This window comes from Quercus robur, chromosome 6, assembly GCF_932294415.1.
Source record: "Quercus robur chromosome 6, dhQueRobu3.1, whole genome shotgun sequence".
Classification (NCBI taxonomy): Eukaryota; Viridiplantae; Streptophyta; class Magnoliopsida; order Fagales; family Fagaceae; genus Quercus; species Quercus robur.
Window position 1 is genome coordinate 2,863,264 of NC_065539.1, and position 15,828 is coordinate 2,879,091.

The 15,828-nt window shown below is 33.4% G+C and overlaps 1 protein-coding gene and 1 long non-coding RNA gene across 3 annotated transcripts; both read right to left on the reverse strand.

Annotated features, from left to right (window-relative positions):
* Positions 1-730: 730 nt before the first annotated feature.
* LOC126690594 (E3 ubiquitin-protein ligase RHA2B-like) lies at positions 731-1,547 on the reverse strand. Its single transcript, XM_050385817.1, has one exon. It carries the CDS (start codon positions 1,412-1,414, stop codon positions 923-925), a length of 492 nt encoding a protein of 163 aa, XP_050241774.1. The 5' UTR covers positions 1,415-1,547; the 3' UTR covers positions 731-922.
* An 8,745-nt stretch (positions 1,548-10,292) lies between these two features.
* Positions 10,293-14,653, reverse strand: LOC126690595 (uncharacterized). 2 transcript variants are annotated; one of them, XR_007644672.1, is made up of 6 exons: positions 14,326-14,653; positions 14,081-14,222; positions 13,137-13,315; positions 11,769-11,939; positions 11,274-11,385; positions 10,293-10,929 (listed from the first exon to the last, which is right to left on the reverse strand). It is a non-coding gene; the product is annotated as an uncharacterized LOC126690595 (long non-coding RNA). The 2 variants fall into 2 exon arrangements; XR_007644674.1 differs by lacking the exon at positions 13,137-13,315 and having other exon boundaries at positions 14,326-14,650.
* Positions 14,654-15,828: the final 1,175 nt, after the last annotated feature.

Genomic DNA, 15,828 nt, shown 5'->3' on the forward strand with positions numbered 1-15,828 from the left:
CATGGGCAGCTTATCCGTGGTAAAAGGTTCATACAAATTTACCAATATTCCCATATTTTGGACTTAGGTAACAAAATCTTTTACATATTTACCTTGCTTTCAAGCCATCAAAACTTTATAAGTTAGCTGGTATATATTAAGATCTGACTTTTGTTTAGTGACGGTTGGCCCGTTAAGACACGGACACGTGTTCAGTCTTGAACACGTATTCGCATCGTAACATGTCGACTGACCACTAGAAACCACTAAACCCGTTAGGATACGGATACATATCCAGTCTTAAACATGTATTTGCATGGCAACGTGTCCAGTGGTATTGCCACTAGACACAAGCTGCACCCTATATATTAAACTTTTCTTTACAAAATTCATAGTCAGCAGTCAGCCGTCAGCACTAAGCATGCGGTTCTCAAAAAGCATGCTGTACTGCGATATTGTCAGCATAATTTTCCATTGGAATTTTGTTAAAGCCAAAAGTAAAGTATTAGCATTGAATGATCAACTTTTTAATAACAACAAAATCTTCTACATATTTACCTTGCTTTCAAGCCATCAAAACTTTATAATTTAGCCATTATATATTAAGCTTTTCTTTACAAAATTCATAGTCAGCCGTCAGCACTAAGCATGCGGTTCTCAGAAAGCATGCTGTACTGCGATATTGTCAGCATAATTTTCCATTGGAATTTCGTTAAATCCAAAAGTAAAGTATTAGCATCGAATGATCAACTTTTTAATAACAAGAAAGCTTAGAAACTTATCTTATTAAATTTTGAATATAGTCGTGAATACATTAATCTAAAGCAATATCAAAATACAAAATACCTACTTTTTTCTTTTCTTTGTGTCAAAACACAAGACAAGAATCTATGCGCTTCTATGTACAAAACTTGGGACATGTATTCTATATAAAAGAGACAACTTAGAACAATCTATGTAAACTATTGCCATGTAATGCAGACAACAAGAAAATGAGCTCCTCATCACTCCCATCGTACTCTACCTGATTTCGCATCCGACGGTAACTAGCCACAATATCATCTTGCAAAACCTTAGTCCGGCAAAGTGGGCATGTGCCACGACAATATTGTTGTAGCCAGCAATCTAGGCAATCCTTATGGAACGTGTGCTTACATTGCAACTTTCTAATCTTGTCTCCTTCTTTGAATTCAGATAAACACACCGTGCATTCAGTTGACTCGGCCATAATCCTCATTCTTTTAGTGAAACGAGTTGTGGGATTGTTTTTTTCAATGATTTTAAGGTATTGGTTAGAGGTGATTACGCGTTTATCAGAGTTGGGGCTTAGTCCGGTGAGTGAACGGATTAGAAATATGATTTCAAGAAGTAGGAGGTTGAAGAAGACTTTGGTCATGGTTTTGAGGTTGGAGAAGAATTCAGAGAGAGCTTTCATGGCTGCTGCAGAAGACAGTGCAAAGGATATTGCCGAAAGTTAATGAATTATTGATATACTTATATGTGGCTAGCTAGTGGAAGTTGCTATGTTTGGCGCAGGCCTTTTTTTTTTGGAGAGAAAGATAAGTATAATGTTTGGTTGGCGCAGGTTACTTTGTATGACTCGATGTCTTGAATTGTGGGTTCATTGAAAACTGTCGTATTCCATGTCAAGGAATCAAAGTAGACGTGTTAAAATAAACACCTAAAGCTAAAATGAAATAGGGTTTTTAAAACTAATTAAAACTTTCTTATCCTTTTTAAATAGACCCCAAAGATAGAGGTACGCTAGCTTGAAACTGTAGGGTACGGTTCTCAGTTTTCTCTTATGGCAGCTCCTATAAATCTCAATATGATCTGGCCTCAACAATTTCATATACACAACGTAAAAAACAAAAAACAAAAACAATAAAAAAAATAAAATAGGTGCTGATGTATAGGCTTAACATGATCACATGGTTATTGTCAACCAAATTTTCTTTTCAATGAAAATTAGGAAAAGGGTCAAACAGAAGAAAAAAAAAACGGAAAAAAACATTGACTCTTCCAGTGTATTAGGTATCGCAATTTTTATGAGACTTTGGGCTGGGCAGCAGCCCAAGTATGAAACCCCAGTCAAAGTACATTTACCACCAAGTATTTCTCTCACGTCATTGCATGCAAATCTATATTGGATTTGAATATAGGGTCTACTCTGACTGACTCATCCATTTCAGCATTTTAATTGGCTACCAATAAATGTGTATTTGGCAGCTACGTGATATTAACGAAAGTGGAAAGATGAGCCATCGAGGGACCAAACAGAAACAGTAGGCCCATTTCTGCTTTCCTAATTGGTTATTACGAAGAATTTTCGAAAGGTCATTTCAATCTGACAATGCGTTTGTCACGTGATTGAGTAAGTCCAATTTGGTGGTTCGGAATGGCTGACACTTTTGTTTCTTTTACAGTACGTTCATGCAGAAAATGTTTTTGCTGTCGGGGTGTGTGATTGGAGTAGGAGCGCGTATATCTTAGGCAAAAATTTAAAATTCATCTTCTAACTGTAGCTCATGTCATTTCAATCCTCCCACTCTCAATTTTTATTAATATAGTATTTTGTTAGATTTCAGTTTCCTGCTACAGTTAAGTAAGTCAACGCATTTTGGATTTGATTTCAAGGGAAGGGAAAAGACGTCGTCCCCCTTAATTTTTTTCTTTTTTACAGCTTTTTTTTTTTTCTTTTAATTCCGAATTAAAAAGAAAAAAGAAAAAAAGTCACTGAATGAAAGCAGGTAACTGAGGACTAACGAAATATTACATTGATAAAAATTGAAAATTAGAAGATTGAAATGACAAAATTGAAAGTTAGTAGGTTGAGATAACAAAAGTTAAAAGTTAGAGGATCAGTTTTAGATTTTTGTCTATATCTTATGTCCATATGGCATGTCTCTCAAAGTAAGTGAGATTCATTAGTAATTTAGGTTGCGTTATTTTACTATTTAGATTATTTTTGTTATTATTTATGAGTTTTACTGTACTTTTTATACTATTTATAGGTCTTATTATACTATTTCAGCTCACTTTTATTTTTATCTACAATATTTTTAGTAAAAAAATTTTAATTTTAATTAAATAAGTGATGCCAAACAAAGAACTAATATGTGATTCTACGTGGTGCGATAAAGCTGGTTGTATACATTCGAAAATCGACATAACATATATCATTTTTCGTGTGGCTGGTTCATTAAGGACAATATTGCTGTTTTCACCCATTGTTTGATCAAAGATATAGCATTATTTTAATTTATTTAATTTTTGTTTTTGGGGGGGTGTGTCTGGAGAAGATATATCTTGCTTTTGGTGCATATAAATATATCTCTCACAGTACGCGGGATCCACGTATGGATCCGCGTGTTTTGAGAGAGCTGATTCGTATATATCTGAAATAGGATAAATCATTTTTTGTGTGGCTAGATACAATGCTGCCGCCTCCACCATCCGTTTGATCAACGATATAGCATTATTTTAATTTATTCACTTTCTTAGCCTACTGTGGTTTAATTTTTCAATAAATCTAAACGTACAAAATTTTCAAAATTTTTTTTTCTAAGTATTGAAATAATGTGTCAAAATTAACGTGAATAGATATAGATTTATATAATAGATCACTGTTTTTGTATACCTAACTTGTCAATTTCACGGACGTTTTGATCAACGTGATGATATTAATCTATATATATATATATATATATATATGATAAATTGATATTGATTTTTGAGTGAGATTTGGTTGTCCACTTGTCCTAGTGCATCCTGATATGGAATAGTCTTTATATTTTTATAGATGGTCCAATTTTACCTTGATTTTGCTTCTCGAGAAACGGACATCCAAGTAGTATGCCAACTAGTACACCTTAAAGCATTCCCATCAAACATTATAAAAAATTTAGTGTACGGGACGTGACCTCAAGCCCACCGGGCCTTGGCCCGAACGTTCTCAAGGGCTAAAGTTGAGCCCAAGCCTCATAGAAAGTCTGGGATATGACCTCAGGCCCGTTGGGCCTTGGCTCGAACATTCCCAAGGGCCAAAGCTGAGCCTAAGTCTTGCAGAAAGTCCGTATCGTTTGGAGGCATGACAAACGGGCCCAAGTCTAGTCCATTATACTTGCTCGAGAATACATTCGCTCGAAACAGCCTGCATTCCCAGCAGTTCGGTATTGACTTGGGGAATATCGTTGCCGAGCGACCTTTTGGAGGTGAAAATCAGTTCCATTGCCATTACTGCTGTTTCTAATGGGACATATCCCTAGTCAGGAATAATCATGTTGGACCCCACCCACACGAGTGAAACAAAAGTGTAATCATGAAACCTCTACCCACCTCAGGCTATAAATAAGAAAATGGAATGAGAAGAAGAGGTTGGCAATTTTGAAGAGAAAAGAGAAAGAAAGAGTAAACTAGTACAACCAGGGGAGAGAGCAACACAGGGAGGAAGGTAAGGGTGTTCACTGGGGTTAAGGGAAATTATAGTGTCACTGGGGGTGGAACTGCCCTTAGTAGGAAACACTAGGCCCACTCTACAAGTAAGTTGTGAGCCCGAACCTAGGCTCGGTTCGTCAAGTTGAGGTTGGGTGTGCACATTTAGCATTTACCATCTCAAAAACCAATTTTATAACATATAACACATCATTTTACAACATTTCTTACATCAAAACTTCTATTTTTTTAACACTTTCATTTAAATATTCTTTCTTTATCATTTTTTATTCTTTCTCTGTCTCTCTCTCCTCTGTGTCTCTCTTTCTCAGCCCAGCACCGCTGGCCACCATGTCCACCCACTCATATCACAACCACCACATCCACCCACTATCACTACCACCAGCCACTAGCTAGATCCACCGCAACCACAAACAACCGCCCAAAAAAAAAAAAAAAAAAAAACCAAAACCAAAACCTCCACATCCAAAGCCACCGAATCAAAGAATCACCCCGATCAAAGATTCACAAAATCAAAGAATCATCCAAATCAAAGAATCACAAAATCACAACAAAGACCCAAAACCACCCTGATCAACCCACACCCAGCATCGCATCCCGGCCACATCCAAGACCCACGAACTCGAGATGCAGAGAGAAAGGGAAATAGAGAGGTAGAGAGAAAATGAAAGAAAGAGTAAGAAGGAGTGGACAAAGAGCATGAGAGAGACAGTAAAAAGGAAAGGAGTGACAGAGAGCACGAGAAAGAAAGAAGGAAAAATAATAAAAAATGGTAATAGCTTGCTACAGTAAGGTGTTAGAAATAAAATCTCACTGTAGCAAGTTGCTAAAATTTTTAAGATTTGAAAGTTTTGATAAAGATATGGGTTTTTATGATTTGAGGCGTTATTATATATATATATATATATATGATAAATTGATATTGATTTTTTAGAGAGATTTGGTTGTCCACTTGTCCTAGTGCATCCTGATATGGAATAGTCTTTATATTTTTATAGATGGTCCAATTTCACCTTGATTTTGCTTCTCGAGAAACAGCATCCAAGTAGTACACCAACTAGTACACCTTATGTCCATATCTTCATCCTTTTGGTGCACAATATGGAAGAGAATCCTAAGAATAAAATAAAATAGTTATTTTTAGAGTACTATACTAGTGGTGTTATGTGCACGCGAGTCTTGGTCTATTGAAGATTATAAAATAATAATAAAAAGTGTTGGTCTCTTGAATGCATTCAAGGGGTTTAAAGTTTGAACTTTCAATATTACCTATATAAGATTTTAGTAATTAAACAAGTAAAAGTGAGAAGCCCAATGTATAATGCTTATGTTTTAAAAAAGGAAAAGGACAGAAAGATTTGGATAGGATTGGGAGAATTAGCTCAGGTTAGCTCTGGGTCGGACCCGAGTTAAGAATGGGATTAGTTTAAACTAGGATAGTATTCTTAAATTAGACTCATGGAAACTTAATTGGTGATTAGCGCCTTCCTTGTAAAATATAGGCTAAAATATTATTTTCGTTCTTAAACTTTACAAAAGTTAGTTTTTCATTTCTAAACAAGAAATTATTTTTCTTCTCTAAACTACTTAATTTTTTTTTTCCCACTCTTGAACTTTTAAAAATTCATTTTTTGTCTCTAAACTATTAAAAATGTTTCATTTTCTGTACTTAAACTTTAAAGAATAATTTTTATTAAATTCCTAAACTATTGAGAGAAAAAAAAAATTCTTTTCTTGTCTCTACTTTCGTCTCTAAATGATTGAAAAAATACTTTACAAAATTTAGAAACGAAACATAAACTTTTGGTAAAAATTAGAGATTAAAATAATATTTTAGCCTAAAAAATAAGTCTCATATTGGGTTTGAGCAGGGGCAGCACCACACACTTTCAGGGGGTTCAAATGAACCCCCTGACTTCAATTCTTTTTGAATATATATATATATTCAAGTTTAATTTTTTTAATATTTTAGCCTAAAAAATAAGTCTCATATTGGGTTTTTTTTTTTGGTCAATAACTTGAAATATTTAAGTTCTCTTTTTATTAAATTTTGTTTAATTTAAGTGCTTTAATAAACCCCTTGAAAAAAATTTCTAGAGTGACCACTAGATTTGAGTTCAAATAAAAAAGAAAATCTCTCTTATTGGCCAAAACTAAATTAGAGGAGAAAAACCATGGTAAAAGATAAGTGTGTATACATATATTTTTATTTATTTAATAGATAATATTTAATACAATTATGGTGGAGAAAATCTTATAGGCCTTATGGGTTAGAGAAAGAGGGAGATATAGAACTTTGCAGTTTGGGCTGGGCTTACAACAACCAAGCATGAGCAAAGCCCCAGATTGATTAAGCCTTCATTGGCGGTTGAAGCTTAGAAAATCTAAGAGTTATACACGCACGTAACAATATTACAATAAATTATATAGAAATGGTTTTGTTGCATCCTAGTATGCAGGAATTGCTGCCACATAACCCATTATGCAGCAATTGCTGTATGTAGCAAAACATTTTCCAAATTCTATATGACAAGCTGTTAGTGGTACTAAATTTGGTTACCACTAAAATTACTTTTTTGTTCACTAATAATAATTTATCGATAAAGATTTATTATAAAATTAGCATTTTCCTAAAAAACTTCGGACCAGCGTTCGCTGAAATCTTTGCTTAAGGATTTCTAGATATTACGGAAGGTATGTTCTTTAAGCAAAGATATGTTCTTTAAAGAACATATCTTCTGTAATATCTAGAAATCCTTAAGCAAAGATATTTAAAGATATTTAAATATCTAGATATTTAACGAAGCAATATTATTAAATTTGAGGCAAATGGGCTTTATTTATATGCAAAAGAGTTACCACTTGCCAACAATGTTAGTATATATATATATATATATATATGATGATTTGGTTCGTAAAGTTCTCTCTTTAATGGCGCCAGGTTTGCTAGCACAAAGGTGTAGCGGAAGGACTTCAAAGTACCTACCAAGTTCCAACAATCGTCATAGTATATACCATATTGCCAACCTTTTTTTTCTTTTGCAAAATATTATTTTGTTCTCAACAATTTGAGATTCTTGTTAATTTGGTCTATGTCTTGTATAAATTTGGTTCCAGTATTTTGGTAGCAGTCAAATTGATCATTGTTATTGTCAACTTACAGTCAATTTGGTTCATGTTATTTTCAAATTGCAATCATTCTGAATCCAAATATGGGTTTGTATTAGTTGCTAAGTTAATATGTGTGTCTACTTGAGTTAGAGATTGGTAAATTTGATTTATGTTTGGCTACCAAGAAAGTGAAGAAAAACTGTAATTTGATGGTAGAGACCAAATTGACTGCAAGTTGAAAATAACATAAACTAAATTGACTATTACGAAAATATATTTTCTCCTAATTTTTGTACGTGTTTGGAAGAAGTAGCTAGTTGTTATTTCTCATTTCTCTTTTGAACTTCAAAATCTACCATGCTTATTTCTACTAAAATAAGATTGCATGCTAATAGTATTGTGTTTTAACATTCTCTTTCAATTTTTTTTCTTCATTAGAAGTCTTTATAGAGGCTTATGACCTCCACCTCTATAATAGAGGCTTATGACCTCCACCTCTGTAGTCTATACTATGCTATAATGATTCCTCTGGCATTACCACATTTACCATAAACGTACAATTCATAGCTCAAATTATTGTGTTACCGCTTTATAGGGGTGATGTCTCCAAACTTATGCAAAGTTAATGAATTACGCTAGTCACATTTTCAATATACACTAAAATGACTTATATAGTCACAATTTTGATCCCTGTAATTATTAATAAAGTCTATATTAACCTACTATATGTCCACATAATCTAAGAGCTGAGGCATCACATATGACTCTACTTTCTTCATTTTAAAGAATCAATAATATTACTCCTACTTAATTCTTTCAATCCTCCTAAGTCCTACAAAGTTTTTTTTTTTTTTTTTTCCTCACTTATTCCGTTAGACAGTTTTGGATAAGAATGAATGACGATCGCTTAGTTTGGCGCATTAAAAACTTTTATCACATGGAAGTGGCCCCTTAAAATGACAATATGCTCGTAGCTCTTCATTGAGAAGTGCTAGCTACCGCAGAAAATTCATGATCATGTGAACTTGTTTGGCTTGTTTGGTATGCCAAACAATAATAGTTTTCAGTGTTTAAATACCGAAAACTGTTGTTCTAAAAAAAACAATGCATTTGATAATGGCGTTTTTTTAAGGGTGTTTGAGTTACGTTGCCCATTTTAGGATGTTGAAACACTGAATTCGGAAACCTCTTCTTACCAATTTTCAAATTTCAAACAACGTTGCTCAATAGAACTTTTGTAAAAACTGTAGGTCCCATTAATTAGACTACATGTCATCACTTAAAAAAAAAAAAAAACATATACACACACATTTCAAACACACAATTATGTTTTTTCACTTTTAAAAAGACGCTATTAGAAATATAGTACTAAATACATTTTTTGCATTATGAATACTTTAAATATATGTTTTGAAAATATTTTTTTAACTATAGTTTTCATATCATTTTAAACAACAATACTCGAACACTTCTACCAAATAGGTAGTGTCCCTAATCCCAACTACAACATAGATAAACATATATCTGTTTATATCTCAATTTTACTTAAATAAAAAATAAAAAATTAACTGTGTTAGTTTTTTTCTCCTCTAAGTAATTTGAAGAAAAAGAAGTATAATCCCAAGTTTACTTCTAAAGGAATATTTTAACAAATAAGAAAAAAATCATTGTTTTTTATTTCTTCATTAAAAATGTGAGATTTTATCAGTGGACGCGAGTGTTTTCTTTTTATATTTATGTAATAGGAAAATGGAGAGTGTTACTGGACTATGCTAAGGTCAAAATGACAGGTAAAATATCTACATGATTGTCAGAGTTGGGTGGGTATGTTGAGATTTCTCTTTGAAGCACATTGCTAGTTTACTTTCTTGTTCCTAATAATCATCAAAATCAAAAGAAATATCTCTACTGTGGCAAAAGTAAACAGATCTTTCAGATGTAACACAAACTTTGAAAAAGTAAAGATTATTTTGCATTATTCTATGCTTGCTTGATTGCAATTCATGTCATGATCAAAGTTTTACAGTTGATGCAACCGATACCAAATTATGTACCAATGGGCCATTTACCAAATGGCAAATGATGTGGCGAAATTTGGAATATACTTGTCAATGACAAAGTAAATCCCTCTCGCATTGTGCAATCAATCCTTGCCATGTCAAAGACATTCTTGTTTTATTGAGGATTACCTGTTACCAAACACTTTGGATTCCAATTTTGTTGAACCCACGAAATAAATTAAAAGAATAATGATTATTGAGTGTTTGATTGTCATCAGTTCATATGACTTTTTGATTTTTTTTTTTTTTTTTAAATTTTATTTAGTGCAAGTTTCATTGTGATCATCTAATGGTAATAGCATTTTTTGTATTGTCTCATGTTCTATGATTTGAAGCATTTTTTGTATTGTCTCATGTTCTATGATTTGAACTACACCTGGCCTCATACTCTCCCACTATCAACCTATCTAAAAATAATTCAAATTTTATTGTTATATTAGAAATGACAATACTAATGTTGAATCTCACTGTCATGAGACAAGAATAACATTAGCCACATGTACATTCACTACAAAAAAAGAAGGCTATAGCCGCATTTGCAAAACGCAGCTATAGCCTATAAAAAACGCAGCTATAGGCTATGGCTGCGTTTTATAGCTGCGTTTCCAAACACAGCCTATGCAGCGAGGCTATAGCCCCTTGCGGGGACCTAGAGCTGCGTTTTTAAAAACGCAGCCCAAACCAGGGTCTGTAGCTGCGTTTTAGACACCCTAGAGCTGCGTTTTTACACAACCCAGATGCGGGACCTATAGCTGCGTTTTCTATGAAAACGCGGCTATTGGTGCAACTTAGAACTGCGTTTGAAACGCAGCCCAAACAAGGTCTATAGCCGCGTTTTCTAAAAAAAAGCGGCTATAGGTATCGCATCTGTGGGTGTGTAAAAACGCGGCTATAGGGTGTCTAAAACGCAGCTATAGACCAGTCTGGGCTGTGTTTTTGAAAACGCAGCTCTAAATCCCACATTGGGTTTTCCTTACTTTTTCCCATTTTCTTCTTCCTAAACACAATCCTACTTAAAACAAGACCTATAATTCCTGCCAACACTTAGATGCAACCAATTGGAACCAACAAAACAAATTGCCTACACTCAACAATTCCCAACCAATTACCAGCAAAACAAAACAATGAAAATAAAATAAAACATAAAATCCTCAAAGAAATGAAGATATTTTTTTACTAGAACCAGAAAATTTATACTCTATAATAAATTAGGACAACCATTACAGCCATTTGCCCCAATACATACTGCTCTCATTTACCAATTTGTGGTCAACTTGTCAGCCATGAGCCATCCACTGGAAAGTCCGCAATATGAGGATCGGACCTGTAAAATGATTACAAGTAGGAAACTCTGGTGAGGATCTATTTTTTAAAATCCAAAGTCTGAAAAGCTTGGGCAAATTAGTAACTCTTGTCATTCCTAAGAAATTAGTTTGGACTCATCGGAGAGAATTTTCTTTTTATATTTTATTCTTTCCCTAACGCATCTAGTCCATGCTCATATGTACTAGTCAGATAATTATTTAAACCAAGATACATTTGGAAAGGGAAAGTAATCCTGCTAGTCCATTTTGTTGGCTGATTTGTATTTTTTTCTTTTTAAACATTTATATGAGAATAAAAGAGGACTTTATCATCATATAGTTCAAACTGCAACAGCTAACTTACCAGTGGTCCCACTGGCTACATAACGAAATCCAATGGACTCCCCGTATTCCTTCCAGAAAGCAAACTTTTCAGGGGTGACATATTCTTTGACAGTCAGGTGTAGTGGAGTTGGCTGCAAGAATTGTAACCACTTTAAAGTTAATAAGCCTATCAAGAATGAGAAAAATAGAGCTACTAGCCACTAGGTTTAATATAACCTCAGGCAACCTGTAGACAATTCCTACTTGAACAATTTCTGAAACATTAGAATTACCAAAAGTTAAGTAGTGCCAGATCACAGCCATCTTTTTTTTTTTTTTTTTTGTTAATTAGATCACAGCCATCTTTAAGCATTAAATAAGATTACACTCTGCAAATATTACAGGCCCAAACTTGGGCAGGAGTCAAGTTATTAAGATTCCCATTTTTATGGACCCTAAGTTTCAAATTTCAGTGTCATGACTAATGCATTAATCTCCCAAGCAAGAAAGAATGAACTATTGTATATCAACTAACCTGTAAATACTGTCCAAGAGTCAAAATATCAACATCAATAGCCCTTAAATCAGCCATAGCTTCTTTCAACTCATCATCAGATTCTCCTAGGCCCAACATTATAGAAGATTTTGTTATCATGCCCTCCTTGCTGATTTTTGCATGTCTTAAAACTGACAAGCTTTGTGCATACTTGCATTTAAAAAGGGGAAAGAAAAAAAATGCAAGAGTTAAAAATAGAATCAGCAATCATATACTCAAAATAGGTAAAGACAATCTATGAAAAAAAAAGCTATATGTGGGTTAACTATAAATTCTGGAATCAACAGACTAATTCTGCCTGACAATGCACATCCAAGTTATTATAATTATCATATTCTAGTATTCTACTTGTGCTTTTGTGGTTCACAATTCGCATAAGCTGCCCATGCAATTACAATGTTGTAACTAACTGATTTTCATCCAAACTCTTATATATATGTATGAATTCTTTTGCAAAAGAGAGGAGGCCAAAAACTTACGACCAAAAGCTCCAGAGTCCCCTCCCCTGTAGATTGTGTTTTTATATAAACTGAACTTCTTATTTGAAAAAAAAAAAGTATTAACTCAAACTAAAATCTAACCAAACCTATAAGAGAAAGATAGAAGAGTCTGCGATGGAAAACCAAAAAAACATCACAGCAAAACACATATTTAAATAATAATAAAAACATCATCATAAATAACGCCAATGTGATTAGTTGGATAAATACTAAAATATATCTTCAGCCTAACATGCATATTAATCTTACAATGTGATAACTGATAAATTGAATAAATAGTAGGGTCATTTCTTCATTGGAAAAGATACTTCCTCACTGGAGCATATTACCTGCAACTAATGAATATCCCTAGCCATTTCTCAAAGACTTTTTACACACTTGACAGATTTTGCAAAATGTACGTACAGAAGAATAAAAGTGATCGATCAGATAAATAAAAAATAAAAATTATTTGGTATCAATGAGCCACTCTCAGTGCCCATTTGGGAATTGCCGAAAAAATATTTGATATCAATAAGCTTGACAGATTTTTTTTTTTTTGGTTTGCAAATAATCTACCTTTTAGCTTTTTCAAAATAAACTAGCTATTAATATTTTGTAACATATTTAACATAAAATTTATCAAAACTATATCTTTTAAGCTACTGGAAATAAATAAGCATTTCCCAAACTTATTGAAAGGCAATTTTGGTTTTTTTTTTTTTTTTTCTTATTTTCTTACGCAGAAATAATAAATAATTAAAACCTTATTTTTCAAGGAGACTTTCAACTTCCAGTAAAACGTTAATCTAAATGCACTTGCTTGAATGCAGACGGTGAGAAATGCATCAAAACTGCAATGTTGTACCTTTTACTTAATTTTCTTCCTGTTTTTGGTCCAAATTCAAACATATCTATGCTTTGTCTGCATGTTAATAGGCTCTACATATGCTTGCTAATCAACAGAACATATAGACAAGGAAAAGAGAATAGTACACCAAGTCTCTCAGTCAGCCCAAAGGACTCCCTTATGTCCACAAGAAAGTTCTGCAAATGTATTGGTTAATTATATAATGTATTGGTTGTTTGAATGAGCAACTTCTGTTAAAGTAAAAGTATTATTTTACTTGAAGACAATTAAAATACTACAAAGACGGCATTAAGAGATAACATATTATTTCAAATTTTTTTTTATGAAAAATGTGATGTGGGTGAGTGGGTCTGTTGTGGCCTGTGTGTATAGTATAATAAGAGTTAAGTTGATAAAATTTTATATCAAAGGAGTATTACTATTACATGACCATTGACCACAAGAAAAACCAATCAAATTCATTCTAAGAACATATTCCCATTGAGAAAAGACAAGCAAATTAATTAAACAAAAGGCGGTCCCAAGATTAAATCCCACTGCAGAAGAAAACACAAAGCAAATCACATCTCTCTATAAACCCATCTAGCAAGTCTATCCTTAGTTGTCATCATGAGCTTGTATAGAGAATATATAACGGCAAAGATTATCCTATATTCCAAAACCAGAATTATCCTATATCACTCTAATAATTCCCAAACCAGAATTATCCTATATCCTATAACGGCAAAGATTATCCTATATCACTCTAATAATATTTGTGAACCAGAATCTCAGATTTGGCAGCAGGACAGTGTCATGGAAGGAACGCATTATTAGCATCATCAAAGATTATCCTATATTCCCAAACCCCCAGCTGCAAATTAAGGTCATCAACATGCAAATTAAGTTTTTTCAATTTTCTGAAAACGAAACAGAGCAGTGGAATATGAAAACGAACTCACCGGAAGCCATTGTTGGATGGATGGTACTAATTCGTAATTTAGGGCTTAGTTGGTTCTTGGTGAAGGAAAAACGTGAAACAGAACTCCTTCAGAAATCACAAGGCGTAGAAGGGAGAGAATAAGACTCAACAATCTCAGTGCTCTACAGGGAAAAAAATTTAACAGCAAAAAAAAAAAAAGTGAAAAAGAACAAACGTGACAATGGACATGAAAAATGGAGAGGGAGAGAGAGAGATAGTGGTCACCTGTGAGAAGATCTAGAAACTTGATCAACTGGAGTGACAGCCTGCCGGTGATAGAGCGAGCCTCACCAGTGAAGAGCTTGGGTCTCTTCGGTCAGCAAAATTTTCGGGTTTTCATGAGGGAGAAGGCGTGAGGTTTGTGGGTAGTGGGTTGAGAGCACGGCGGTGAGATTGGATCGGGAGGTTGAGCTGAGATAGTGAGAGCTGAGATTGGGGATCGGGAAATTTCAAGTGTTGAATAATTAGGGTTAATTTGTTTCAATTATATACTAGATGTGGAGCTGCGTTTTATTAAACGCAGCTCAAATACGTTTGGAGCTGCGTTTTCTTAAACGCAGCTCCATATCAGATAGAGCTGCGTTTATTAAACGCAGCTCCAAACGTATTTGAGCTGCGTTCAATAAAACGCAGCTCTATATCAGATGGAGCTGCGTTTTTTAAACGCAGCTCAGGGAAATTTTAAAACAAATAAAAATCCCCTCTGATCCTTCAGCCTAAACGCAGCCTCAGGCGAAAGAAACGCGGCTCCACCCCTGCTCTATAGCCGTGTTTTCTAGACGCCGCTATAGAAACAGGGTGGAGCTGCGTTTTGCAAAAACCCGGCTGAAAATACTATCCTGGAGCTGCGTTTTGAAGAAACGCAGCTCAAAAACGCGGCTTAAACTCGCGTTTTTAGTAGTGATTATTATATCCTAAAAGAAGAGTAATCAAATTTCACTCTGGGTTTAATTAGTTTTTTATTATACCCCAAATCTATCTAATACATATTTAGTTTAGAACTGAGCATACACCTGTATAACACACATTTAAACAATCTAATTCAATCTATTTACATAATTTAATATATCACTTTAACCTACTCTAAGATTTTACGGGCTTCAATTACAAAGGTGGAGGTCGAAATTTGTTTTTGCGTTAATTTCAAATTTACCTTTATTTATTTATTTTATTATTGTACTACTATGTATAGTAATATAAAAGAGAATTGCGGAACAATTTAAAATGAAGACGCAGTACTTTAGAACTCAATGTGTCTACTATACAAAAAAATATTGTATTTATTAAATTTGACAAATTGTTCCAATATGATATAATTTTTTTGTTAATCAATTAACAAAAAAATTATTAAATTATCTTTAATGAACAATTATTTAGGTATTAAAAAGTACACAAGTAAACAATAATATATACATATATATAAAAGCATACAAACTATATAACTTTAATTGATAATATAACCTCATAAAAAAAAATGATAATATAAAGACTAGTAATACTGTGATAAAGTAAACAATAATATATATAACTTTTACTTATCTATTTATTGTTTGTTTTATGAGACATTTCCGTTAGTTTTAACAAAATTTGATAATGTGATACTGCCAACATTACATAATGAGAAAGAATTGAAGTAAAAAATGGTTTCACTCTCATATTTATAGTTCTCCCACTAATTCTCTCCTCTCTTTTTTGAAACTGAACCACTCATATATTGATTGATTTAAC